The following is a 27,697-nucleotide window of genomic DNA, read 5'->3' on the forward strand; positions in this document are numbered from 1 at the left end:
AAAAATTATATGTCATCATTATCATCGTCCCTTCAAACGATTGACGTGCACTGCTGGGTAAGTCTTTTTTAGAGAGATCCAAAAGCCATGTTCCGCCCATTGTCACATTGGCTTTGTGACTCGTATATTGACTATCAATTTTACATTGAAAAGCTAAATTTCCGAATCGGCTGTATTTTTTTCGTGAAGAATTTTGACTAGAACACAGCCAGGTTGTGTAGCATAAGTTTGAAAACTACAAAACTGGACTGAGTATAATATTTTTAATTTCCCGCCTTAATTTCTGAACTGACTGAATCATTAGAGATGGCACTTTGCACTGAACAGTAGCTCGCCGGGGAACTTCGTTCACTCGAAGTTTTTTCGTGGCTGAATTCAATCATGCTTCCACTGGGTTGACGTAGAAAGTTCTGGAACCCGACCGGATTGGAATTCACTATTTTATCCGGCTTTTTTAGTAGTTCTTCTATTGAATAAGGGTTTTTCTTCTTCTCTTTTTCATTTGATCTTTTAGGTTCGTCTGTATCAGGTCTGTCGGTGCTATCGTCGCTTGCTTCAACTGATATGTGTTCAGAGGTTTCAGATTTTACTTCCTCAGGGTTAATTCTGTTTAGAAGGTCGCTGTGTAGACTCAGAGCGTAAGGAGAGAAGTTCTTTGAATCTGGATATGGCATCATAACTCTTTGCCATGGGGATATCGGGTAGGGTTTGAGGAGGCCTTGGGCTTGTACTTGGTTTGCCAAGAGCCAGGATGTGGCAAGTCTGCGGTCGTAAGCATGTGGTTCTGGCTGGGGAACTCTGACAGCTGTGTGGGCGAAGTACGGGGTCTGCTGCTGTATTGGCGTTGGTAGCGATGTTTTCATTGCCATGTAGTCTGCCATGTTCGGCACCGGCATCTCGGGCGTTGAGAATGGGTCTGAAAAGATATAACAGTATTTCAATAAAACGGTTTCTGTGTAGTTGAATCCTTCTTAAAGTTTTACAGGTTCTCACAGACGACTAAGGATATCGTGCGTGCCACGAGATAGTTATGTCTACCATTTTCTCGTCCTTATACCTATCTGTGACATAAGACTATCTCATTAGATGTAATGGCTAGACATACCTATTTAGTTATCTCGTATAAGGCAGGAAACAGGCTGACAAATAGAAAAATCTTTTCCGATACTGGTCATAAAAAGCATTGTTCCAATAACCATCATCTTTAAACTATTAATGTAGCGCTGAGATTTTAATTCAACTTTAAAACCTCCAATGCGGGCCAGTGGGCTTTATTGATTATTATCACAGTAATAATAACTGGGGCGGATTAAAATGCTATCCAGCTAGGTGGACAAACCTTAATTCTAGTTCTAGGCTGTTACTGACATGTACTTTGTTAACTAAAATACCCAATTTAATTTAATCTAGTTTACCAATTATCAATGTAAAATTGGTAATTGATACAACATTGTTACAATTTTTAGTCCAACTAACAGCCAACTCAAAGAAGCAGCTCAAGATGACAGCTGGAAATACACCTACCATAGGTTCCTACAAAATTGTATAGCATTGTGAATGCGAATTTGCATTCGTCCTTTTACAGTGCTTCGTTTTCCATCCACGAATTATCAGACATATTATTATGGATGACAAAGCAGTGAAATATAAAATAACTGCATTTTAAAAAGTAAATAACCCATCCTATTCTGTATATTGGAATTTAAATTTTCAAATTCAAGAATGTTTTATTCATGTAAATCTATCATAGGCACCTATGAAGGGTTTTTACTTTATACATATAATATGTTAACGGTAACGGTTACATATTATATGTATAAAGTAAAAGGTGATGGTGATCAATATATTCTTTAACTGAAAACTAAAGCTAGGGCTCCCAACGGGCCCTGGTCTAAGAAGAGCCCACAACAAACTAAGCCGAGGTTTTTTTTTGTTATCACCATCTCACAGCCATATAGAGCCATATATATTAGCTATGCAGTGAGAGCAATTCATGCATTCATGGAAGAGACGGGCGTAAGTCTTAACGCGGAAAAATTCCAGAACTTGTACGTAGGCAAAGTGGCGGGCAGCCGCTAGTGTGTCGATATACGATTTCGACTCTACGTGTCAAACTACCATTTCAATAAAAATATATTCAAACCAAAACACGCCTAAGCATAGTGAAAATTATCGTTAATTATGTTGTAATCGGTAACACAACACTTATGTGTGTAATATATTGCCTAATAAGGAGGGCGACAAAGCTCGTTACAAAAACTAAAATCCACAGGGCACTCGTAAAATTAACGATGTTATGGCCGATTACCAAATAGTAGACATATAATTAGATACATTGTGTTGATGTAATAAAGTAGGAATGTTTAAAACTGTAAATCGAAATTATTTTTTATCTTTTATGTTAACATATTTTTATATTTTGTAGTACAAAAAGTACAAAATTATCTTATTATTATTTATTATTATTTTTTATCTTCAATTTATTGTTTTAATAGTAATTTTATTTGAACATAATTTGATTCTATTAATAAAAATGATTGCGATATTTAATAAATGCAATGCCCCGGCTGGACGTAATCTCTTACGTAGGCGTATGCACATGAAAGCAATAAAATAATAAACAGTAAACACTAAACAACATTTTTTTTTAGTTATTCAACTGGTCACCAGGTATTCTATACGGATAATATAAATTCGATACTGTGATTGTTTGTTTTTCCTTACTTTACTTCCATGCAGCCAATGGACTTGATTTTAGGCATCGTGTTAGTTATCCCAGGAAAACTAACGGTTTCCACGGGATTTGTAAAAAAACCGGGCAATGAAAAAAGCGGGCAACCGCTTATTGGTTATATTGTAAGGGAATTATAATTCACCGGGTCACCTAGTAGGTAAGCGTAGCTTGTGTTATGTGTATTAAAATGACTGATGAATATTTTTATGAATAATATATATAAATATTTAAAAAAACAGATAAACACTGAAAAATATTTATGTCCATCACAGAAACATTTTTCAGTTGTGAGAATCGAACCCTCGGCCTTGGACTCTGAAAGCAGGGTTGCTGCCCACTGCGCCAATCGGCCGTCAAATAATCCTACTATATATATAAATATATATACATATAAACATATATGTATACATACAAACTAATACATGAAAAAGAACATAGGCTACCTTTTATCCCGATTCCTTAAGAGGATTTTATTACCGAGGGAAAATTGAAAATAGTTTACGAGCTTAGCCGCGGGTGACAGCTTTGAAATTTGGTATGCATGTCACCTTTGCTATGGTTTAAGGACATGTAGGTACTTTGTATACCGATCTCTGAAATAGTTCCCGAGCGAAGCTTTAGACCCGATTCTGAAGTCGCGGGCAGAAGGTAGTATAAATATAAAGCATTCTAAAATTGTAATTTGAGCTATATCAGTCCTATTTGCACCACATGCTTTACGTCATAAACGTATATTATATTATATAATTTTTTGCGATAACTATCAATACGAGGGCTGAAATATTATAACGGTGGCGGTTTTAGCACTTTAAATATTTATATTGACACCATCAGACAACGACTAAACACCTATCACTATCAGATAATGTTATGACACTAATGTCTTTATACCAACTAACGGTAGAGTAACTACCTATCAGTAGAGTGGTACCTTTAGGGACCCACAGTTTTATCTGATGGGTCCCTCGAAGTAAATAGGTAAGCACATTATGTAAATGTAGTTTCTTTAAAATAAATGTCAGGTACGTATACAAGCTATTAGGTAACTATAATCATTATTGTGCATTATTCAGTTAGTATCCTAATTCCTACTAAATTGTAAATGGACTTATATTTCAGTGACTTTAGTGAATCCTCATCTCGGTAACTATTAATGATTTTACTTAGTCCTTGAAATATTTTCTTGTTTATTTATGGAATGATGCCATTTCTTTAATAAGTAATATAAACTGATTACAAATGAACCTAATAAGTTTTACTTAATTTTGTAAAAGTGGTGGTAGAGTCACTACAAACAGACAGACTTGCCGTTACAAAAGTGCTTTAAGAGTAAGCCTACTTTAAGTAATTGAATTTTTAAGGTTTGAATAATACTTAAATGTTAAGATCCTACAGCTTCGGCTCGTGGCCCTCACGGTCAAGGGGCCATTTATGGCTATGACCCATGGTATTGTTTCCGTCTCGTCAGTAACTTCCCTATTCTACATCCTTTTTTTTTTAAATACGCATTGGGCAGGAGATCGACTTCCCTTTCGGGGGCCCCAGTTCGAATCCCAGCACGCACCTCTTTAACTTTTACTCAAGAAGCAAGTTTTATTTTAATTAATAAAACTTAAGTTATGTGCGTTTTTATTAATTAAAATAACACTTGCTTCAACGGCGAATGAAAACATCGTGAAGAAACCCGCATGCCTGAGAGTTCTACGTAATGCTCATAAAGGTGTGTGGAGTCTAATAAAGTAAATAGATGCCCAAAACTAGACGCTTGTGTTAAATGTCGCACTCCACGGTGTTATGCCGCTTGAGTCTAGCGACTCTCTGAATAATTAAATTAATATTTATAATAAATTACACGACAGTACACAAATCGCCATCTAGCCCCAAAGTGAGCTTAGCTTGTGTTATGTGGTTTATCCTTTGTGGGGATGAGTATATGCTTTTATAACATGATACTGAAGGAAATATTAGATCTACCAAAGTTTAAACAATATATTAAAACACATCGTGGTTACTACAAGATTGATGAATTCCTTAACGACAAGGCTGCTTGGAAGCAGGCCACTCCGCTCTCATCTCTCACGCAATAGAAAAATTCTAAAGATTGTTAAACTATAAAATGATGTTGGAAAAGAGCAATCTGCTGAGTTTCTTGCCGGCTCGTCTCAGTGGAATCTGCCTTCCGAACCGGTGGTAGTGTCTCTACAAACAGACTGACTTGACGTTTCAAAAGTGCTTATAAATTAGGCCTACTTGAAATAAATGAAAGTTGATTTTTTTTATTTTTTTTATGGGAACTTTACACCCTTTCAGGCATCTTCACGATGTTTTACCTCACCGTTAAAGGAAATGATATTTAATTGCTTAAATTAAAAACGTACACAACTACGAAAAGTTAATGGTGTGTGCCAGGGATCGAACTCCGTCCCCCCGAAAGGAAAACCGATTCCTTACGCACTATGCTATCACCGCCTTTCGGACCTGGTAAGTGTAAAAGATTGATGGAACACAATACACACAAAAACAAAACATCGTGTTGTTCTACTCACCGTGTCCACTCCGTAGTTCATCTTCGTTCCAGGCGAGTCCACTGTTTCTTAGGATCCTGTTCACAGATGACACAGAAGGGATGGAGTGAGGTTCGCACACTCTCGCACTGAGCAGCCTCTCGCGAATCTCCCACGCGAACATGCCGGGATTTTCTTGTTTCAGACGGAGTATCTTCTTTACAACTGTTGGTGTTGCTACTTGCTGAAAAGAGATAACATATATAAGTCAAATTTCCTTTAATAAACTATCTAAAAACTCAGGTCAACATTGAGGACAGGTTCCGAAGGCTTTGTGAGTAACATAACGATAAGGTGGCAAAACGAGCAAAATGCGACGAGCTCCCGGTCGTAAAGCGCCCCAAACCGTGAGGGATAGTCCTAACATAATATATATTACAAAACGTAAGTAATAGTCTTTTAATAAGACAAAACAAAAAAAAATTAACAATGTTAATTATTAGGCAAAAACAGAAATTGTAAATTGTAATCTAGATGGGATTCACGAATGTCAGTAAAATATAACAATTTGGCAATGCGCTTTTGAAGTTATACTTCTTTTGGCGCGTGAGGGAAAAATTATGAGAGTAAATTTTTACGATGCGCGCGCACACTGTCATAAAATCCGACACCCTGAAGTTAGCTATAAGGTTCGACAGTGTACACTTTCATTTGTCAGTCTGCACATTCCGGTGGCTTTTTAAATAAGAAGTTACTAGTTATAACTACGAAAATTACTCTCAAAGGAAAACGATTTGTACATAAGTTGATATTTCAGTGGTACTCACGTCACCCTATTTCCGTACAATAAAGCGATGCCCATCGTTTGGGATGACGCTCACACAAAAAATCCATAAATGAAAATTGTGCAGTAGTAGGTACGAATTGGGCAAGGAATTAAATATATTTATAGCTTCAATATCCATTGGCTATGATTGATTTTTATTAGTGTTAAATGGCCCTTAATAAGCAATCGATACATTAAAATTCCTATACAAGAAACGGACTTTTTGAGCTTTTGTAACTTTCATACCTACATACCCATACTATATATTCGTCTACATACTTTAAAAACTAATAGGTACTACAGCTATTAAGAGCTTTTGATCATCATCTTACTAGACGGCCGATTGGCGGAGTTTGCAGCGACCCTGCTTTCTGAGCCCAAGGCCGTGGGTTCGATTCCCACTACTGGAAAATGTTTGTGTGATGAGCATGAATGTTTTTCAATGTCTGGGTGTTTATATGTATTTTCTAAGTTTTTATGTATATAATTCATAAAAATATTCATCAGGCATCTTAGTACCCATCACACAAGCTACGCTTACTTTGGGGCTAGATGGCGATGTGTGTATTGTAGTAGTATATTTATTTTTATTTTATTTACTATGTTGCTTTATTTGCTTGTATATCTATCTACAAATCTAATTAGTGAAATTGTAAGGTCTTAAAGCAGTGTTTACTTAAGTAGGTAGGTACTATGCTATTCTTTTCAAAATAATTCCTTTGAAATACTGTTAATTTATTTGAGCATTTGTACTAAGATAACTAATTTATTCATTCCCAAGCGTTTTTATTTCATTTAACTGTTCGGAAATACAGCACAAAGGTCGTATAGGTTAGTTAAGGACGTTTTTACCTATACTTTACCTCATATACACTTATTATAGTAGGTTCAACTACTAGGTTATGCTGTTAATGCGTATTATGGAAAACAAGCACAAGAAAACCAATCAAGATTAATTCTTCACGGGTTATAAATAATAATTTTCAAGAATTGCGACGCTTATATTGTCATAAAATACAATTATTGCAGATGGTGGATTCCAATGAGGTATATTTTGCTTAATGACTGTGTAATAATAACGTTAATGCATATGTTTGTTTATCGAGAAACGTCTTATTTGCGCACGCCGGCAAAAAGTAATTTGTTTTTAATGTCGGAACGAAATTAAGATTTCAATGAATTAAGTGGAAAGATATCACATCGCGGCGGCTTTTGCTTATTTACTTTTGAATGGAATTGACTGTGACTGATTTTATAAGTTAATGATTTTCAACTGTCTCCGACTGTGTCAGGAGGTGCTTTATTTACCACGTATAAGAAGGTTGAACATCATCATCATCATATCAACCGATTGGCCCACTACAGGGCATGAGTCTCAATGAGAAGGGTTTAGGCCGTAGCCCACCACCCTGGCCCAGATTGGCGGACTAAGTAGGTTATACGGTTGCAATTAATTCTAATTGAAGATACGGTGTTCACAACACAAGAGAAAACAAGTAAAAGTAATTTATATAATATATATCCAAATTCTCGTGATTTGCATTTTCGGGTAATGATCACGAAGTCCTGGATTCGAATTCCGGTTTGGATATTGGTTGAGTATTATTTTTCCGTATTGTCTTTATCTTTAGGTACTATCATAGTAGGATCCTTTGCCTCGGAGAAACAAGTTTAATAAACGTTAAAGTACACTAATCCGTTTGAAGCTATGCATAAGGAAAGAAAAGAAAGAAGATCCTTTTTGTATATAAATAAATAAATTAATATACTCCTACAACACACACATCGCCATCTAGTCCCAAAGTAAGCGTAGCTTGTGTTATAAGTACTAAGATAACTGATGAATAATTTATAAACAGTATACATAAATACTTATAATATGTAGATAAACACCCAGACACTGAGAAACATTCATGTTCATCACACAAATATTGTCCAGTTGTGGGAATCGAACCCACGGCCGTGGACTCAGAAAGCAGGGTTGATGCACATTGCGCCAGTCGGCTGTAAAAAAAAAAACACCAAACACATAACAAAAAATATCAAACAATAACTAAAATAGAAGACAGGTACTGTCGAGTATACTCGTATTTACTCATACTATAGTAGGTATCGGTGGAAAAGTGTTTTACAAGGCATACGGAAGTGGTTTTCTCCATAGAAATATCTACATAGTTTATGACCTAAGTGTGACAACTAGCCTAATGTTTATCCTGGAATGGTTATTCCTAATATATGGGGGCAGGAAAAAAGCATATTTTCGGTTATTACTGATTGAAGTGAAAATTGTTGATCGGAGGAGTTGTTTGTGATTAGAAGCTAACTGCTCTTTTATGATAAAGGTAACTAAAACCTTTTATAATCCTCAAAAGTTTACCTCTCCTTTTAAATTGTATAAAATTAAACAATTAAAAAGCCATATGTTCTGAAATCCATTACTAATTTAACTTTTTTTAAATCTAACTTCCTCACGCATGCGTAAAAAAATAATTATAAGGCTTAAGCAGTCTGTCAAACTTAATGTGTAAATAGTAGCTTTCGGATCCGAGCAAGTTAAAGAACCCATGATAGGAAGGCGTCAATTTTGGCGGGAAACTAGCAATTACGCCATTAGATCTACAATCGATATCCTATTGAACGGTTAATTTTAGCGTCGCGGCCATCTTTGTTTTGCTTTTTGTAAGGGTGCTTTCTGTTACGGGGGCACTGTAATTATCGTGATGCGTTCGGTTAAGTGTCAAAATATTTTGTAACCTTCTGCGGTTAAACACATTTTTGAAAATCGCTATCCCACTAAAGTGTTTTTTTTTAGTTGGGTCTTATTTATTCTCGCAGCAACGGAGCGAATGATCGCAGTTATTTTTCCATAGATACGATATTCTAGATCGAAAATCAAAAAGTTATAAAGGCTCATTCTTATCTCAGCAACTATACAATATACTGTCTCTGTGCTGTCTGTGTCTGTGTTAGAAAACAGAATGTCCACGGGGAAAAAAGATATAGATAATTTAATCTTAATCATAGTAAGTATATCGAAAGAATGTGGCGGCGCAGTGGTTAGGAGCTCGACTTCACTTTCGGGTGCCGAGTTCGATACCCAGCACGCGCCACTGACTTTTCTAAGTTATGTGTTTTAAGTAATTAAAAATATCATTCGCTTCGACGGTGAAGTATGTTTTCCTTCACCGTAATGTGGAAACCTTCAAAATGTTCTCAAAGGTATGTGGAGTCCACCAATCCGTACTGGGCTAGCGTGGTGGACTAAACCTTAAACCGTTCTCACTGTGGGAGGAGACCCGTGCCCATAGTGGGCCGGTAATGGGTCGATATGATAATAGTGTATAACTCCATATGAAATTGTAGAGCCGTAAATACTGATCGTGATAGTTCGAAGAGTAGGTACAAAATGATCATAATCCACATCGTGTATACGTCTTAAAGTTTTTTAATGTCTAGGTGTCTATCTGTTTTTAATAATATTTATGTATTTTATTCATAAAAATAGCCATCAGTCATCTTAGTGCCCATAACACAAGCTACGCTGTTCAAAGTTTATATAAAACTTTATCTTACAGTAAAATCCTATTATAATGATAAGGATTACTTATACGATAAAAAAAGCTTGAGTGTGAATTGTTCTGACTTCATAGCTTAATATAAATTAACTGTGAGATGGTGATAACAAAAAAAAAATTACCCGGCTAAGTTTGTTGTGGGTGTAGACCAGGGCGCGTTTGGAACCCTCGTAGCTTTAGGTTTAAGTTGGCGAACGAAGTTATCACCATTCCCTAACAATTATGTACACATATATGTATGAACGCTTCATAAATGCCTGATAGGCCTACATGAATAAAGATATTTTGAATTTGAAATTTGCAGACTTTGGGGCCATGTCTGTTCTTAACTCATTATTTAAAATAAAAATAAAATATTTTTTTTGGAAAATTTTAACACCAACACCACATATAACAGTAAGTACAAAAAAAACATTAAAACTACTTAAACTTAGAAATCTATTAAAACTACAAGCTACCAGAATAATCAATTGGATTTAAATAATTTACATTAACTGTTAGTTCTGAGAATAAAGCACAAAAGAAGGATAATTTCTTGTCAGAAAAAACCAGCTCAAAAACCATTGGCCCGATCCTTCAATCGAACCAAGGACCTCGTGATTTGGAGTCGCACATATCAACCACTAGACACGAGGGGTACCCAATACCCAAACTTTATTACTGTAGGAATTCATTACGACATATCTTGGGCACTCCATACAGCAATATGGGAAATGAAAGGCCGTGCGAAACATCAGGTGTCCAGTAATGACTTGTTTAGTCCACTGGCTTTGCTCATTAGTCGCTACACGAGTGCTATCGATTAGATTCAAATTAACTACTGAACTACAATCTTGATTAATCTTTGCCATGATTTTGGGGTTTCATAATATATTTATAGCCAATATACTTGAATTTCATAGATCAATCAAACGTAGATAATTATTATCTAGGTGTACTTATAATATTAAAAAGCTAAAGAGTTATTTGTTAAGAAAAATAATTTATGCGTTATAAAGAAAGCTCCCTGTTTAGTAAGGAACGTTAACACTACGCCAAACATATTTTATTCGAGTTTATCTTCAAGAGCAGGTTGGAGAGTAAAATGTGTTAAATATTATATTCTTAGTCTCTAACAATAGGAACACATATTATTTCTGTCTGTAAAGAACATGTCCCTTAATGCTACATAAAAAATAATGTTTGATATGCTATTTTGTAAATAGTTAACTTCGGTACACGTAAATTTTTCGGCTCTAAAATTTTATTTAAAAGCTTACATTTAAAAAGAAAATGGATAGCTCGTAGAAAATCTATCATCTAAAATTTTACTGACTGTGACCCGGATTCGTGCAGGTCACCTAAAATATATAAATTTAAAATTAATTTATTTTAAGTAGGCCTAGTTTGTAAGTATTTTTGAAACGCCAAGTCAGTCGGATTGATAGACCATCGGTTCGGAAGAGAAATTCCGAGAGCCGGCATATATAAATATTTATAAACTTAAAACAGCTCGATTGTCTTCCGCTGACCTTAATTACACGAAATCTAAGCACCTTTTAAAACCTATACAGATAATCATAATCGAACGCATCAAAATTGCGGTAAACAGTAGCTTCGATTATGAAACGCGCAGCTCCCGCGTGACCGTTCCGTTCGACGCGACGCTTTTTGCGCGCGCGCATCCATCATCACTTGACACATCCAATATCTGTTTTTGCGATATAGGCTTGTGCGTTTTTAGCTCGCCGATGAATAGTTAGTTCATCAAACTAATTCCTATGATAAAGATGGAACTGTTCGTCATTAGTATTGGTGAATTAGTCGCATTAAAGATTTTGTGAGAAAACTTGTAGTTATATTCATTCGCTAACGATTTGAAAAACAACGATTCACACTGATGCATCAGATGATCTTTTATTCTGATGAAGTGTTTTCAGATGCAATTTATCATAAAGTTTTATGTAGTTTTAAGTAGACAAGTTGAACATTTGATAACTTCCAAATATTATAGACACTGCAGATTCACATAAAAATCCATGAATAGTGAGGTAAAAACAAATTTCTGCGTTCGCGAAAATAAGGTAACTAGACATTAGATATGAATGATTACTTCGAGCTTTGTATTTTTTTTTTAAGTCGAGTACAAAACATAGTACCTAAATTTTTGATGTTTTTTGTGCTTTTTCTGCAAGTAATTAATTTTACAAAAAGTATTTTTTGGCTGGTAAAATAAGGATATTTTCGTTTCTGCATCTCCTGTTCTACGATAAATCATTCGAAAAAATATTTTTCCTAATTTTTTGAATTTGATTAGTGGTAGCGTAGTAGGTATTCAGCCTTGATGCTTTAAAATACTCAGTATGTAATTTGGTGTTAATTTACCTGTAACCTTCTTCGTTAAATGGAAAATTAGACTCGTAATCTCAGAGCTATGAGATATAGACTACCTCGTTTAAAAATAGCCTAGCTCAGAAACTAGTCAACTTGATTTTTGGCATAGCGTTAGTTGAAAGGACGGTGAGTAGTTTAGGCTACTTTTTATCCCAGGTAAACAAAATTTTCATTTGTAAAAAAACATTATAAACGCGGGCAACAGCTTATAGACAAGAAATCCTCTTATTGCTCTGAAAGCTTTGTTTTTGACCTCCCCTCAGTAAATCAAAAGAGGTTGTTTACATTCAGTGTATAAGCGTGAACGCGTAGTGCGTTTGTCTCACATCACTAGCTACCAGCACAATCCGCTACGCAACAAAATGGCTCTCATAACTGTCCAAGCGCGTGCACGATTAGCGTTTCTTATTACGGATTTCTATTAGACTTTCCACCTTCCTGATGGGGTGAAAGATAATTTGCCGGGGCGTGTGACCGTTGCTTTAATGACGGATTGATTCGATATTAATTCGAGGGAGATGTTGGCTTAATGTCGCAGGTGCAGGTTGTCTAGGTGGCTCTTTTTTTTTTGTAGAAATGAATTATGCGACACCGTTATCTTTGAGTTCCGCGATTGAAAGGTGGTACCTACACAACATTACGTAGTGAAGGACGAAGGTCGTTTTGTAATGTCACAGATAATCATTAAGTTTAATGATTGGGCTGCCAGGTGTCATGTGATCGGTCTATTTAAAAAGGATATTTATAATCAAAATGTTCAATATTTATGTACCATAATTTATTTATTTTAATCAGTGAATTAGTTGAATAAATAAATATACTACGACAATACACACATCGCCACCTAGACCCAAAGTAAGCGTAGCTTGTGTTATGGGTACTAAGATGACTGATGAATATTCTTATGAATATTATACATAAATAAATAGCAATATAAATAGAAACATCCAGAAACTGAAAAACATTCATGCTCATCACACAAACATTTTCCAGTAGCGGGAATCGAACCCACGGCCTTGGAATCAGAATGCAGGGTCGCTGCAAACTGCGCCAATCGGCCGTCAAAAGTTGTGATGAAACATTCATAATAAATGCGGCGAATTCCATCTCGTATTTTAATTGTTTGTTGTTTAACACTGTTCGCTAATCGCAATATTCTTTAGCTTTTTAATTTAATAAATATTTACAGTTAGCTTATAGTAGAGTATGCGTGCCAATTGAAAAACGATAAGTATTTACTAATTAGTGTTAATTATTTTCGTTAATATTAGAAAAAAAAAAGAAAATATATTTATCGTTTGATCTTTAATAAAATAAATTCGAACTCTATTACCGAATTTTAATTTAGTTTTTACTGTTCGTCAATCTTTTTACTCACTTTCGTTCCATAGTACCTTTGGTAATAATTTTTACCTAGTATCTATCTTAGACACTACTCTTACATATAGTAGAAAACCTACATATACCTATATAAATTGGTTCATTATTTATTAGTTTCCTACAACAATTTTGTATTTTACGTTCACTTAATTTTATCTGCCTTTGTAACGTGATCATTTATGACACTTTTTCGAGTTTAAAAAAAACTTAAATAATACGCATACACCCGTGTTGCCGTAATTATTTGCATTAATTCCTTTAAATCGGTAAATTCTCTATTAAAATCGAGGTGTGCAGTACGCGTTGGAAGGGTTCCGACCATAAACATTGTGATCAAATAAACAAGGAATTTAAATTCACTGACATAAGTCAGTAGGTATTTTCTAGTTTTCTAGTAGCGAAGATTTAAGATAATCCCTAACTTCCTGTAAAGTTTTATTAAAATATACGATATTATCATTTATAAGTGAGATGTTGCGTATTGCCATATCAATAGTTCGATATTGTAGTGAGCATATCGTATTCGAAAATTTTGGGACATTAAAATTTGTTTTAATTTGGCCGTGGAATATTTTCACTAACCACACTTTACCAAGCAACTGAGAGTTTTTTAGGCATTTGGGTTTTTTTAGGCTCTTGAAAAATATCACAGCTTGTGGAAATTGTTATCGCCAAAACTAATCTTTAATTCCCATTAACCCCTGAATTCAAGCGGCACAAAACCGTGGAATTTGGAACTCCCTACAAAAGACCTATGTCCAGCAGTGGACGTCTATCGGTTGATATGATGATGATGATGAAACTAAGCTTTCTCCATTTGATTTAAAATTACAAAGTTAGATACAACAATAAATATGAATTAAAGAGTAATATTTGGAATTTCAAACACTAATATGAAGTTAATTAATATATGCTTACAGGTCGAATGTGCATGCCTTTATTTACCACTAAGAGGTTTAAATAGAAAGTCAAAGTTTTTTTCCAGATTATCACATTCCCCTAAATGTTAAATACTTGGTCACCATATGGCTACCATAATATAGATAGTGCTCAAAAGGACTATTTGCCGGCGCGAAATAAACGACATATCGCATATAATTTCCAATATGTTTTATGAAGCAGCTTTACGGTATTAAGAGGCGAGTAATAATATTGACAATATAATCCACCGGAGCCCACCATAAAGCGAATATTATCGGGGCAAATCCGACTTAAGTTACGGGAATAACGGTGGGTGTACACAGAGGACATCATGTTTGTGTGGAGTGCACAGATGACATTGGTGATAAAATATTTTACAATGGCATTAATGCTTGAACTTCGACAGCTTCATAGGAGTGAAGAAGCGCTCACTAAATTTGCATTTAAATCAAATGTGAATCTAAGACTAATATTTTCTTGCCAAGATGAGACCATATGACTAAAGTGATGTTAGCATATTTACTTTTTCCCTCTATTCTCGACTATACGGATCTAGCATCCGTATAGTCGAAAATAGAGGGATATATTAATTTGACCGAGGACTATCTTAACAAAAGTGAGCGTCTTCAAAATCTGGCTATTCGGTTCATATTTGGCTGACGCAAATATGACCATGTATCTGAATTTTGTCAGAAGCGGATCCCTATTCGCCGTCGCCGGGATCTGCATTTACTTTCTACTTCTGTACTGTGTTATTTAATCTTAAGACTCCTTATCTTAAGTAGAAGTTTAAATTTCTTGAAGTGCAGTCCAAAAGGTCGAGTCTTACGCTGACTTTGAGCATGCCGTTCCACAATACGAAGTTTTACAAGCATTCGTTCACAAAGCTACTGAATTGTGAAATGAACATAAGACAGTCGAAGTCACTGGGCACATTTAAAAATACTGTTAAGATTCATTATCCCGCTCAATAAAGACGACTATTATTTATTTATCTATACTTTTACTCATATTTAAGTAGGTATCTAAGGTATGTTAAAGTATGTATAAGTATATTTATTTTTTATATTTATCAATAATATTGTTGTATTTTGATAGTCTGGTTTATGTATTTATATGTAGTTATTCGTACTTCATTCTTGAATTGTTTGTTCTTTTTTTTGTTTTTCCGAATGATGTAGTGTACAAATAAAGAGTATATATAAATAATATGACTGTGCCCAAGATCTAAATTCCCAATCTCTACACTTTAGTCAAAATATTAGGCCTTGTACAGGTATTTGTGAAGTTGCCTGTAATTATACCAGCATTGTACTGCTACTTGGCGAAGCCATGAATGCTGTGTAACGACTAGTTTGTGCATAGAATTTAATGTGGAGGCATTGCAAACACAAATGCATGTGCTGCTGGAGAGCAAAGCTACCTGGGAACCCTGTCAACATCCCCGGCAGTCTCGATGTAGCATGGCACTAAAGGAATTCTACAAACTTTTCTCATCATCAGATACTGGTTTCTCCATAGTCACTTTTATACACATCATTATCAGCCCGTTACGATTTCACTACAGAACAGTAGTGTCTTCTCAGAATGAGCACGGTTTAGACCGTAGTCTATCAGACTTGCTAAGTGCGTATTGGTAAACTTTACAGAGACTCTCTGGCATGCAAGTTTCCACACGACTATTTCCGATTAACTTTATGATCAAGAGTATGAAAATCAGTTATCGTAAACCTACACAAGAACTTTAAGGGCATGATAAGGGAAACCATATTCAGGTAATCTACCAAATACAAAATATATAAGTTCCTATGAAACAGGGGCGACGTCTTAAGATATAGCTCAAATATCTTTTGTTTTTAGTAGATAAATACGCACCAACCTAAATACCAACATTTCTATGAAAATCGACCTAGTCAAATAAAGATCATTAAATTGTTTTTACCTTCCTGTTTAAAAGGACAAAGAGCTTTATTATTTCAAATCATAATCATTATATTTTCATATCCAAAATCAGTGGGGTTGAAATCTATTATTAGCGTATACTTAAATAGGTAAACTTATTACGAAAATCACAATTGAAATTAAATAAACGCAGACAAACAATAAACCTCTATTTTAAATATTTTAAGTTTTATTTAGTGCCCTAAATTATATTTTAAAGGATGCGCCATAAGGGCGTAGGTACACTGTTCAGTCTACAGATAACATAGCCGATAGTTGACAGCGGTTGACAGGTGTCAGCCGCGGTGCGCTCCCATGACCCGCGCGACTTGACCAATCGCGCCATTACTGTAACAAATTGCCCCTTCGTACACAAAATAAACCGAAACGCACTATTAATATTTATTAGTTTACGAATCAGCCTGTCCGATTTATTTACAGCACTTTAAATATTGGTTATCGATGGTCTAATTTACATAAAGGGTATAGTAGAGTCCTTGGAAACTTAAAGTCGACTGACTTAGACGAAATAAACTCAGAAAACATTCAACATAATCATCATCATTCTCAGCTATTTATTTCCTCAAAACTGAGTACATGCCTCCTTTTTTATTGCACTGGTAGTTCCAAAGATTAAAGCGTTCAAACATACATACAAATTCTACTGTTTCTTATTTATAATATTACTCTCAAAAACGTGATATCTAACGCAAAAATATTTATTCAAATCAGACTGGTAAGTGCGAGACCAGCGCAGAAAAACAAACATACTCTTTAGCTTAAATATGTGTTAAGCTCTCCACTAAGTAAGTAATGTTTGGTAGGTAGGATTTGCTAGCTATCTATAAAATGTCTCAATGTTTTATATCCTCCAGATAAACTACGCTACTACTAAAGTATATTTATGCAAAAAATCGTGTTCCATTGCCCAGTTGTTGCGTGATAGAAAGACAAACCAACCAACATATTCAAACCGTAATAATATAATGAATGCAAAAATATATAAATAAAAAGTAAAAATATAAAAAGTAACAGTATGAAGTACTTATGACTATCGGCTCCAGGAAAAGTATCGGAAAATTCATAAAAATACGGAAAAATCATAATTACAACGTTAAAGTTGTAAAAACTGTAATGAGTGGTTGCGAGTGTTGCCAGCGTTAAAACAAACGAACGCCCCGCGCCGGTGTTGCTTGCGCAATTAAACAACGCGTCCGAATAGCCGATATTCACGTCATTCTGTTTGACATTACTGTTAATGTCACTTTGGCATGTCATGGTCGATGGTTATCAGTTTTCAATAATATATGTTTTAAATTCATGGGAATCGAACTATTTGTCAATGTCGGTGTGCGGGTGTAATTGAGTTTGGTTGGATTAAATGGCGATTTGTTATTAAAAAGATATATAATCAGTCTGTCAAATTGCTATAGCCTTCTAGATTTTTTTCTCTCTAAAGTGTTTTTCAAATGAATGTATTTATTTTTGCGTACTTTTACAGAAATTTTATGATGTATAGTCAAACTTACTAACTAGTTTACTATTCAAGTTTAAGTACCCTTTGGTAGCTACCTAACGTTGGACACATCCAAACCATTCCAGTATTGGCTAAAATAAGCACTTTAAGAGAGCGTTATAATCGCGACACATCGATTTAATACTTAATAGTGATTTTTTCTTTTAATAATTAGAATTAAGGTAAATATTACGTTAACATTATACAGAGTCATCATCATCATCATCATTTTAACCAATTGACGTTCACTGCTGGACATAGGTCTTTTGTAGGGAGTTCCTCCAGCGGCTCCCAGCGACTCGGCTGATGTCATCTGTCCACCTCGTTGGGGGCCGACCTACGCTGCGTTCCCTGGTGCGGGGTTCCCATTCCAGCACCTTAAGACCCCAACGTCCATTGGTTCTCCGAACTATGTGCCCTGCCACTGTGAAACTACAATTTTATTTTTAGCTACGATAAATTTAAACTTTGTGAAAGAACTTTTGGGGTTTGCAAAAGCTAAGTGTAGTTTTATGCGATATGATTCTAGCTATAGCTTAGTATTAGCCTAATATTTTCAAGTATGTTCTCTATCTGGAAATTCACAAGGTGCTGGAGTGGCAACCCCGCATAGAAAGACAAGACTCGTTTTATGTTTATTGTCCCCGATACGTCTTGTGCCGCTTGTATCTCTTGTATCTTGTCAAGCGTCAAAAGACATAGCGGGTGGAAATAACCATCCACCAAAGACCCAAGACCTATGCCCAGCAGTTCTGTGTTTTAGACGATGACGAAGTAATATATAGTTCATAAAAGAACTATCAGCAAGTATCTCTTACAAATTTCTTAAAATATGTATAAGTTTGCAACCTATTAAATACCTCGGTTTAATTCGCAATTCGTATCTTCAGTTCATACACGAGCAATGTATATAAGTAAATTCTCTTTTGAAGATCTAATAACGATATCAAAAAGCCCGGAATGAAAAGTTTAACCCCCGCGCGCGGTATTAACAGGTCATTTAGATATATCCGGTGTGGGGCAATCAGGGTATTGTGCGATGGGTCAATCGGTTTGGAATGGGGTTAATTTCGTGTTGAGTTGTTTTAATTTTTCGAGCAATTAATTTTAGAGTAGATTAACTACTATTGGTTTCGTGCCTATTTTTACGATTTTAAAAAGGGTTTTAATGTAGTGATGATCTATTTGTTCAAAGCGCATTTTATAAGATAACGTAAGTATGCACACATTAGTAAGAAAATCTAGAACGGTCATTCAGCTGTTATTGCATGCAGTGAACATTGTGAAAACGCCCTCGCACGTCTAACTTCACACCAGAGTTGTTCCCATTTTCCATTTTAGGGTAAACGTTTAATATATTAGAGATAAAATAATCACAGCCAACTACTCAATGGTATGCAAGAACTAACCACCTGTTCGAGAAACACTACAACGTATACAACAACGACATAAAAATACACATTAAACTTAAGTTGTACAATTGGAGCCTTATCGCTAAAAAGCGATCTCTGCCAGGTTTATTGGTGTTACAATAATATCTTTAATAAACATATATATGTGTATACAGAGGAGAATTAAGTGAAAAAGACTGGTAAAAGCCAACAGACGCCAAGGGACATGGATAGTGAAAAGTTTAAATAGGACAGATGAATAGGAGACTTTTCAAATATCTAGGTAAATCACTCTATCTAAGGATTAAGTCCTTGAACTAAAGAAACAATTTTAACGGACTATAAAATATAACATATAATTTTTATGACATCCAGTATTTAGTCGTAACCTCTCAGTAAAAGTCATGGTGAGCCAACTTCGCAACTGCATGCCAACTTACTAATTGCTCGTAACGTTACGCTGTTAAACCCATACCACAATAACTCAGAGTCGTCTTAAAGTCGACGCCATGTTTCGTCCATCTGTGAACTTTGGTCGACAAGTGGTACATTGTTGTCGATAGAAGCGCGCATTTTAACTTATTTTTAACATAGTTAGTCAAAATCTAAAACGAAATTAACAAACTATAGTATATCTTTAAAGCAAAAGTCACATATTTATTAATCAACCATCTGTGAAGGTTTAGGTCCTTTATCTACGACAATATTTATCAGATCAATAAAATTAGAAAATACAGGCTTAATAGTATACACTTTCAAATAAAAATGAATTATTATAACCGATTCAAATTTAACGGAGCTATGAAGTAAAATTGATAAAAAATTACATCCCATTGCCCAGAGGAAACTTAATGTTTATCGGGATAAAAAGTATCTTATATGTTGACCCGAAATATCAGCTACAACTATACCAAATTTTATTTTATTATGTTCACTAGTTTTCACGTGATGCCCGGTCAGACAGACAGACACATAAAGACAATAATTCAATAAAAATCTGTTTTGGACGCAGTATCCCCCGGTCAACATTTTTAAAACATATTTAATGTACAGAAATCTTCCAGTTACAGATTTATTGTAAGTATAGATAGTCTTTGTGATTAATAATACAAAACCATTGCAGCCGTTTAGATGACTACGATAAAAAATGTTTTTATCCAATAAGAATAATTAGGAGTCCAGAATCCTCCGGAGCCATTCCGGAAGTAGAGTTATCATCAAGATGGGCAGCACCTATTTCTCATAGAGCACGTCAAGCCGTCGGACTTGGAGCTTGACTTGATTCTAATTACTAACATAATATAATTATCGTAAACCAAAATTGGAGCAGTATAGAGGGTATAGGTTAATATTGCTATATATTTCTAGAGCATAGAGCACAGCGACCCCACACAGGTAAACACAGCGTTGGTCGGCCCCCAAAGAAGTGGACAGACGACATCAAACGATACGCTGGAATCCGCCGGAAACAAGCGGCCCAGGATCGTGGATTTTGGAACTCCCTACAAAAGACCTATGCCCAGCAGTGGACTTGTAGTGATGATGATGATGATAGAGCATAGAGAAGTAGTCATACAAAGGTCTAACAGAGTATTCATGCAGGGTGAAAAAACTATCTACTTTCTACTAAAACCCTCACTACTAAGGCCAGTAAGGCTCACTGGCCTTAGTAGTAAGGGCCATACACGGTCGTGAAGCTATCTGTCGGCATTTACTACAAAATCATAGGCGTTACAATACTTGGTCCCTTCTTGATACTGTTATATTATGGGTAAGGCGTTCGTGCTCAGAAGTTGGTCATTAGTAAGCTTACTAATATAATAAGCAAAGTTTTGGGTTAACACGCTTTATATTATACAAAGAGCCCAGATCGCTCTCAGATATGAGAGAAAGGGTTTAGGATCAGCACAGGCAGGAGACAAAAATTATATCCCCCGATCATATCCTCTGAGAGAGGATATCATTAACGAGTCCACCTGCTAAAGCACGGAAACAAGGATTAGGAGAAGTTTACCCCCGTTTATTATTACACATATATTATTTGGATATTATTTCCACTTGTGCGCCAGTGCTCTGAGATTTGATAAAGCTGAAAGAGAAGATAAATTTTTATCCTTTCCCCGGGATATAATTGTCTCCTGCTCTTGCTAGCCGTGCAGCTATTGGGCCGTCAGTATTCTTATGAGGATGATGAATCGAACATAAATAATCAAGATAAAAAAAAATCACAAAGCGAAGCTAGTAATCGAGTGATTAGCTGTAGATTACCTATCTAATTATTACCATATTAAATGTATTTAAAATTTGAACACTATAAACTTTAACAAACTAATAATATTATTTGGAAATAAAATACAGAAAGTTTATACCGGCTATTGAGCACACACAAATTCAGTGTGAAAGTGGTCAAATGCGAACCGCCCCGCCATAAAGCGGTGTCGGTTCTAATTACGGTCATTTGGCCATAAATGTTGGCCATCGATCATAAAGACCATAACTTTTGGTCGTAAACCGTGGATAGCTACGGAGGATTTGAACATGCAAAATATGGCACCTATGCACATTTTCAAAGCGGCTTTAGAATGTGAACGAAAATTTCTAAAGTGTAGTCACAGTTCAAATTAGCTACGGTGAATATACAGATTTTTTAGGTTCAACTATGGTTTCAAAAACAGTATCGTTATATTGCGTATACACGTGTAGCACCTGTGCATATTTTAAGGCGTCCCACCACCTAAAATTAAATGCCTAATGATTGAAGCGATGTTTTACGAGAATATTCCTGTTCAAAAAGTTATATCTATGTACACCGTTTTTTTTGAGTGGTTGTAATTTTACACTCTTAATTACGTATTAAGATCATACCTATGTTCTTGTAAGTGCTTAAAGTGAGCGCGTTTAGGTGCGCATTGTTTTATAGGTACAACTATAAGTGCGCTGGTCACACTAAAAAAAAAAAAATATTGGATATAAGATCCATAACCAAAAACATTATCAATGTTCTCGTGAGATAGCCGCGGTCGTGCGTTATATCTTTTATTACAAATCGAACGATGACCGCCATTTTCAATTAAAAATTATAACAGATTATAACAAATGGAAGCTCAACCGATATAGACTATAAACGCTTCTGTAATCGCCACAGATTGTTGGAGAAAAAGCGTGTCATATCGGTTTAATCGATACGGCTACAGACCCTCATTTCAAAATAACGGACAAGGCGTAGATGGGCATGCATGATTTGTATTTTTTACTGACTTCGAAACGGGAGGTGCTCAATTGATGTTTTCTTTTTCATGTATTTTTTCTGTTTTAAGTGAATTAGTTTATATGAGTATGTGTCTCTCGAATAGGTAAGTTACTTTAAAATATTTTTCAATTTGGTAAATGTTTTTTTAATTGTTAAAATTGTAATAGCCCATATCACTTAATCTCACCAATCCGTTGGTGCCCTTAAATGAACAGCAAACCAACAAATAGACATTCTTATCCATACTTCCATACTATATATATAATATAGATTTTATAATGAATATAAAAGTGATTCTGTCCGTTTATACCTACCCTTTGTGCGACTCAATCACTGCACCGATCTTGATCAAACTGACCATTTTTTAAGCTTGCATTCTGGAGATGGATATTCGGTACTTTCGGTCTGGAACAGCACTCGGGTAACTTATGTAAGGCTTCGTAGCAAAGCTGATCTTTTCAAAATTTCGGGGTGGAAATAGCTTGCATCCCGGAGACAGTCCGGATACTTTGATCGCGGAAAAAACAACGGTACCGTCTCATCGCTTTAAAAAAATAACGCAGATACGCAGGGGTAACAGCTAATAAAAATCATTTTATTTAATAGTGTATAACAGAACACTCATCTATTAAAGGCCTCTGTTAATGGGGTTTGCCCACTATCAACACGCTGCGCTGGGCAGTGGGAGATAATCGCAGTCGCCAAGTATCACACTCGCCGGACGAGAAGGAGTGGTGACAACTGTATTCCGATCTGCCATTGCCAAACGGTAAATAATATTAGTAAGTAATAATTATATGTAATTTATGTAATTTCGGTAAATCGAAAATTCTCTACGGCGGGCTCTGTAGGTACCTGATAAATATATTTTGTAGCATGCATACGCATAGCGTGCTATCCCACAGTCGCGATTCGTCACGCGCATAGAATTAAAAGCTTAAAGTTTCTACTGGATAATTGGAACGTTTCTTAACTGGTTCTTTATCTTGTTAAATAAGTAACGCACAACACAACATGTAGGAAAGAAATTACCTAAAAATATGACTTAACGGAAGTCACGTCAAAAACATGAAACGGAAGTAAAGTCTATGGGTATGAATACCATACTCCCTAACAGGTTAGCCCGCTACCATCTTAGAATGCATCATCACTTATCATCAGGTGAGATTGCTGTCAAGGGCTTACTTGTCGAGGAATAAAAAAAAAAGAAAAGTCAATAATTATCACGCACGTCGCATAATTAGTTTAGTGCATATAATTTTGGAAACTATGAACACAACAAAAAGACAATTAAATAAATATAATAACAATATTAATAACTAACAATTTTTTTTTTAATTTTTTTTTTTCAATAACACGGAGGAATATCAAAATTTTCCTAGATCCAAGTAGGTACTAAGTATTAATCACTTGAATCTTCAGAGTCATTCTGTATACTTATTAATAACACCACTACGGGTGTAAAGCATTTGCCGAGTCTTTGAAGTAATCGACGCTGCCTTTGGATATGAGCGTGGAAATAATTGAGCAAACAAACTATAGTTATTATTAGTAGGTATATATTAGATTAAATTTTGTTGCTTATTTGAGACAATCAATTCGTTTTTATAATAACAATTTCTTTATCTTTGCAACACCAAACATATAACAAACATATCCAAACATATCCAAACATTATACAATTGTATATATATATATCTACAATTCTACATACGTTTCGCTGGAACACCTATTGCAAAAATCTTTGCGTACACAACGCAAAGTTCGCTTCTATTAGGTACATAATATTTTTTAAGGGTTACAATAAGTTATTAGGAAATGACAACGGATTGATCGTCATTCAACTTAGGCTTGCAAGGCAAAACTAAATTAACAGGTAAGGGGGACCGACTTATATGAAAGAGATAGCAGGAATTTTTGATCAGCCAAGTTGGATTAATTTAGGTATTTTTGTACGACAAATTAAGCACCATTGTATACCAAAGCTTTAAGTTCAAATAATTTTCGTGCTCCGTAATCATTTGAACACAAAAAAATCTTTTCCATAACATAAAAAAAACGTGTAAAACAAAATAAACATTGCAACCGTTGGGCGCGGTACCAACGCGGCGAATCGGACGGGTCACGCCGGCAATCACGTGTAATTATAAACTATAAAATGACCCGGCTTTCGGCTTCTTATGGTGCCCTTTCGACACGCCCGAACAAGCACCTCGGACCGAAATGCGGGTTCTGTATTAATTGGTGTAATATTTAAAACGGTATTTAATAATTGGGACCGATTTGTGAGCTGTCTCTCTAAATCGTGAATATCTAAAAACAGTTCCGTATCCTAAATAAAGATAATTTTTTTAGCTTTCACAAATATATTTTTTAGGATAGCAAAAAACTATAGGGGTTTTGACACGAACATAGAGTTCCCGAACCAACTCATAGCCACAGTTCGTAGCAGCTTCGAATTCAGTCGCTCACAACAAACGTACAAAGCAAAAAATTGGTTGCCTGTAAAGTCGGTATACGGGCGAAAGTTTTACGTGACAACGACTTTGAGTGGTAAAATAATTTTAATGTGAATATTCATTCGTATAGTAGGAAGAAGGATGAAATAATAGTAACAATTTAAAACATTTATTTATACAAAGAATTATATTTAAAACATTAATTTATACAAAGAATCTCGCACTGAATTTCATATTAACAAAATTTTATTTTTACCTTTACACATACATACGTATTTATATACAAATATACATACAATAACTTGCAATACATTTGCGTACAATGAAACAGCGTTTACTACAAAGGGACGCGTGCCTTTCACTTTTTATGTCTGTCTCTCTCGCTCTTAGGCGGGCGCGTGCCTCTCACTCGCTCTCATTGTGAGCGCATAACGTGAGCGGAGCGTAACGCAGTTTCTTGAAGTGTCACCCGCAAACCAATTTATAAGACGTTGTCACGTCAAAAATAGGATTAAATTGGATTAGATGGTCTAGGACTAGGACGTTTACTGTCAAAACGCGTAATGCATAAAGAAAATCTATCACAAGGCTTGATATTTTTCTCCCTTGATACAAAAGATACTTTAGCATATAATCCATCCTTACGATGAGTAAGGCAAGTAACTAATTGAAGATTCTTACTGAGGTCCAACCATAAATTTACTGTCCATTCCATTAACAGTACCTACTTTAAAAATTTGGGTGTGATTGCCAGGTTTCCTGAAGAAAGGGATACAACTCGTTTATCAGTGAAGCCTACACGAGTTTCTACGGGCATTTCTGATGCACTATAAATTCGCGGCAGCCCTAGAAGCATTTTCCTGAAAATAGGGCTATACAGTACTACAACAAAGTGATAGAGTATCAGTGTTTTTTTGCATATTAGCTGCGTATTATTATAATAAGCATATTGTTATCCGGTAGGATTAAAAGTAAAATAAAAATATCTAACAGATTCAAATTTTCTGACAAATAGACGTAACAGATGGATCCGAATAGTTCTCTTACTCTTTATTATTGTTCACCCCGAATCCAATATGTGAAAATACCCAGTGAGCGTATTCGACCTCACTGAATTCGGTACGCCAATAAAACCTCCATTTTGTTGTTCAACAAACGGATGCCGACGTCAAAAATTGATTACAACAAAATACTTTGAATCACCGAATACTTTTATTGGTGCTGTTATGGGAATGCTTAATTGACTACTAATCAACTCAGAGGCTGTATTGCATCGTTCTTGGTCTCGAAATGCTACGCATTGGATAGTGATCTCATCTGACGGGGCTACCAAATATTGACGGGTGGATTTTTGTCGAAAGTTATTAATGTTTGATACAGATAAAGATTTTATTCTGTGATTTTCCTCGAAGTAACATATTAAATTAATCTGCTCTAGAAATCAAATTATTCGAAAGAGTGATAGATTCCGAGTCAAAGCTATTTGGTAGAAATACTGTATGTATAGGTATGGTTGCTTCTGCCCGAACCATTATGCCTAATTAATATCTGGGTATAAGCGGCTTACGATGAGAGAAGTGTAAAGAACTTAGACTTATCACACTTGGGAAAAAAATTTTATTCTTAGAGAATTTTATTGTCTGTGATTCAATAAGAACCAAATATTTAGCGGAAGACGGTATTATGATATCTATACAATTTTGCATTATTTAAATGTTTGTAAACTTTGTTTCATTGTTTGGATTACATTTAAGTTGGTTCCTTTGTTGCTCTACTCATGTAGTGTGTATTTTTTCACCAACAATTTGGATAGATATGTACTTAAAAAATTCCTTTAATATAAAATTTTACTTTTACAGAACACACGTTCATACTTGGTCAGCCTGAAGTTGGGTTTCACAATACAATGTCATCATTGATTTCCTAAAAACAATATCTGTCCCTTTGCATAAGAGTTACTGGTTTGACGATTTAGGCGGCTAAAATACTCCTATCATCAGCGCTCGGTTTCACGCCACATCTTCAGCGCCACAGGTGGCATATGTGTAAAGTATTTTCTTTGATTGAGTCTTGTCGATATCGATAAAGCAAGCCATTACTCAAGATATTTGATGTAAAACGAAACGCAATTTGGTAGAACATTTAAAAAAAAACGAGAGCTAGTTGATGCCTCGTTGACGCTATTTTGTCAACACGTAGGTACGTACAGAACGTACCAAACGAGAGGAACGAGCTTTCGAATTTGACTTGCCAACTTCTACTGAAGCTACATTTTAAACAGAACTAACCTTAGTCTTACTGCCGCCAATAGATCCAGGCCTAATGGACCCGGTCTCATAGAACCTCGTCAGTATCTTCGACACGCAGCCGTGGGAGACGAGCAGCTGTCTGCTTATGTCACACGGCCGCACCCCCAAGATGGCTAACTCCACGATCCTTTTGCGAACCACGTCGGGCAGGGGCCGACCATTCACAAACACGCCCCCCAGCTGGTTGACGCCTGCCTGACCTGAAAAGGAAAATCCTCTTTTTACTGACGAGGTTAAGTAAGACGTCCGCATTTGCATTGAAAAACTTGACAGATATTATGTCGCTTATTAAGTCCATGAAACTTATTATTCAGGCTACTTCTTATTGTCAATGGTTACCTTATTAGTTGAACAATCGAATTGTCGGCATGTTTATAATTGCATACGAAGTTCGGATTTAAGAATTTGTTGGTAAACTGCGTATTTCAAATGTTTGGCATATGAATCATTAAAAAACACAGAAGCTATACTAACATACAGTTGGCATGTATCCAAATATATTTTTTAGGATGCCACAT

General features: G+C 35.4%; 1 protein-coding gene across 1 annotated transcript; it reads right to left on the reverse strand.

The window, feature by feature from the left end:
• Positions 1-40: 40 nt before the first annotated feature.
• Positions 41-27,697, reverse strand: LOC120634138 (paired box protein Pax-1-like). Its single transcript, XM_039904587.1, has 4 exons — positions 27,658-27,697; positions 27,159-27,379; positions 5,281-5,482; positions 41-916 (listed from the first exon to the last, which is right to left on the reverse strand). The coding sequence occupies exons 1-4, from the start codon at positions 27,695-27,697 to the stop codon at positions 264-266; spliced, it is 1,116 nt and encodes a 371-aa protein (XP_039760521.1). The 3' UTR covers positions 41-263.

The sequence above is a fragment of the Pararge aegeria genome, chromosome 1 (assembly GCF_905163445.1).
Source record: "Pararge aegeria chromosome 1, ilParAegt1.1, whole genome shotgun sequence".
NCBI classification, from domain to species: domain Eukaryota; kingdom Metazoa; phylum Arthropoda; class Insecta; order Lepidoptera; family Nymphalidae; genus Pararge; species Pararge aegeria.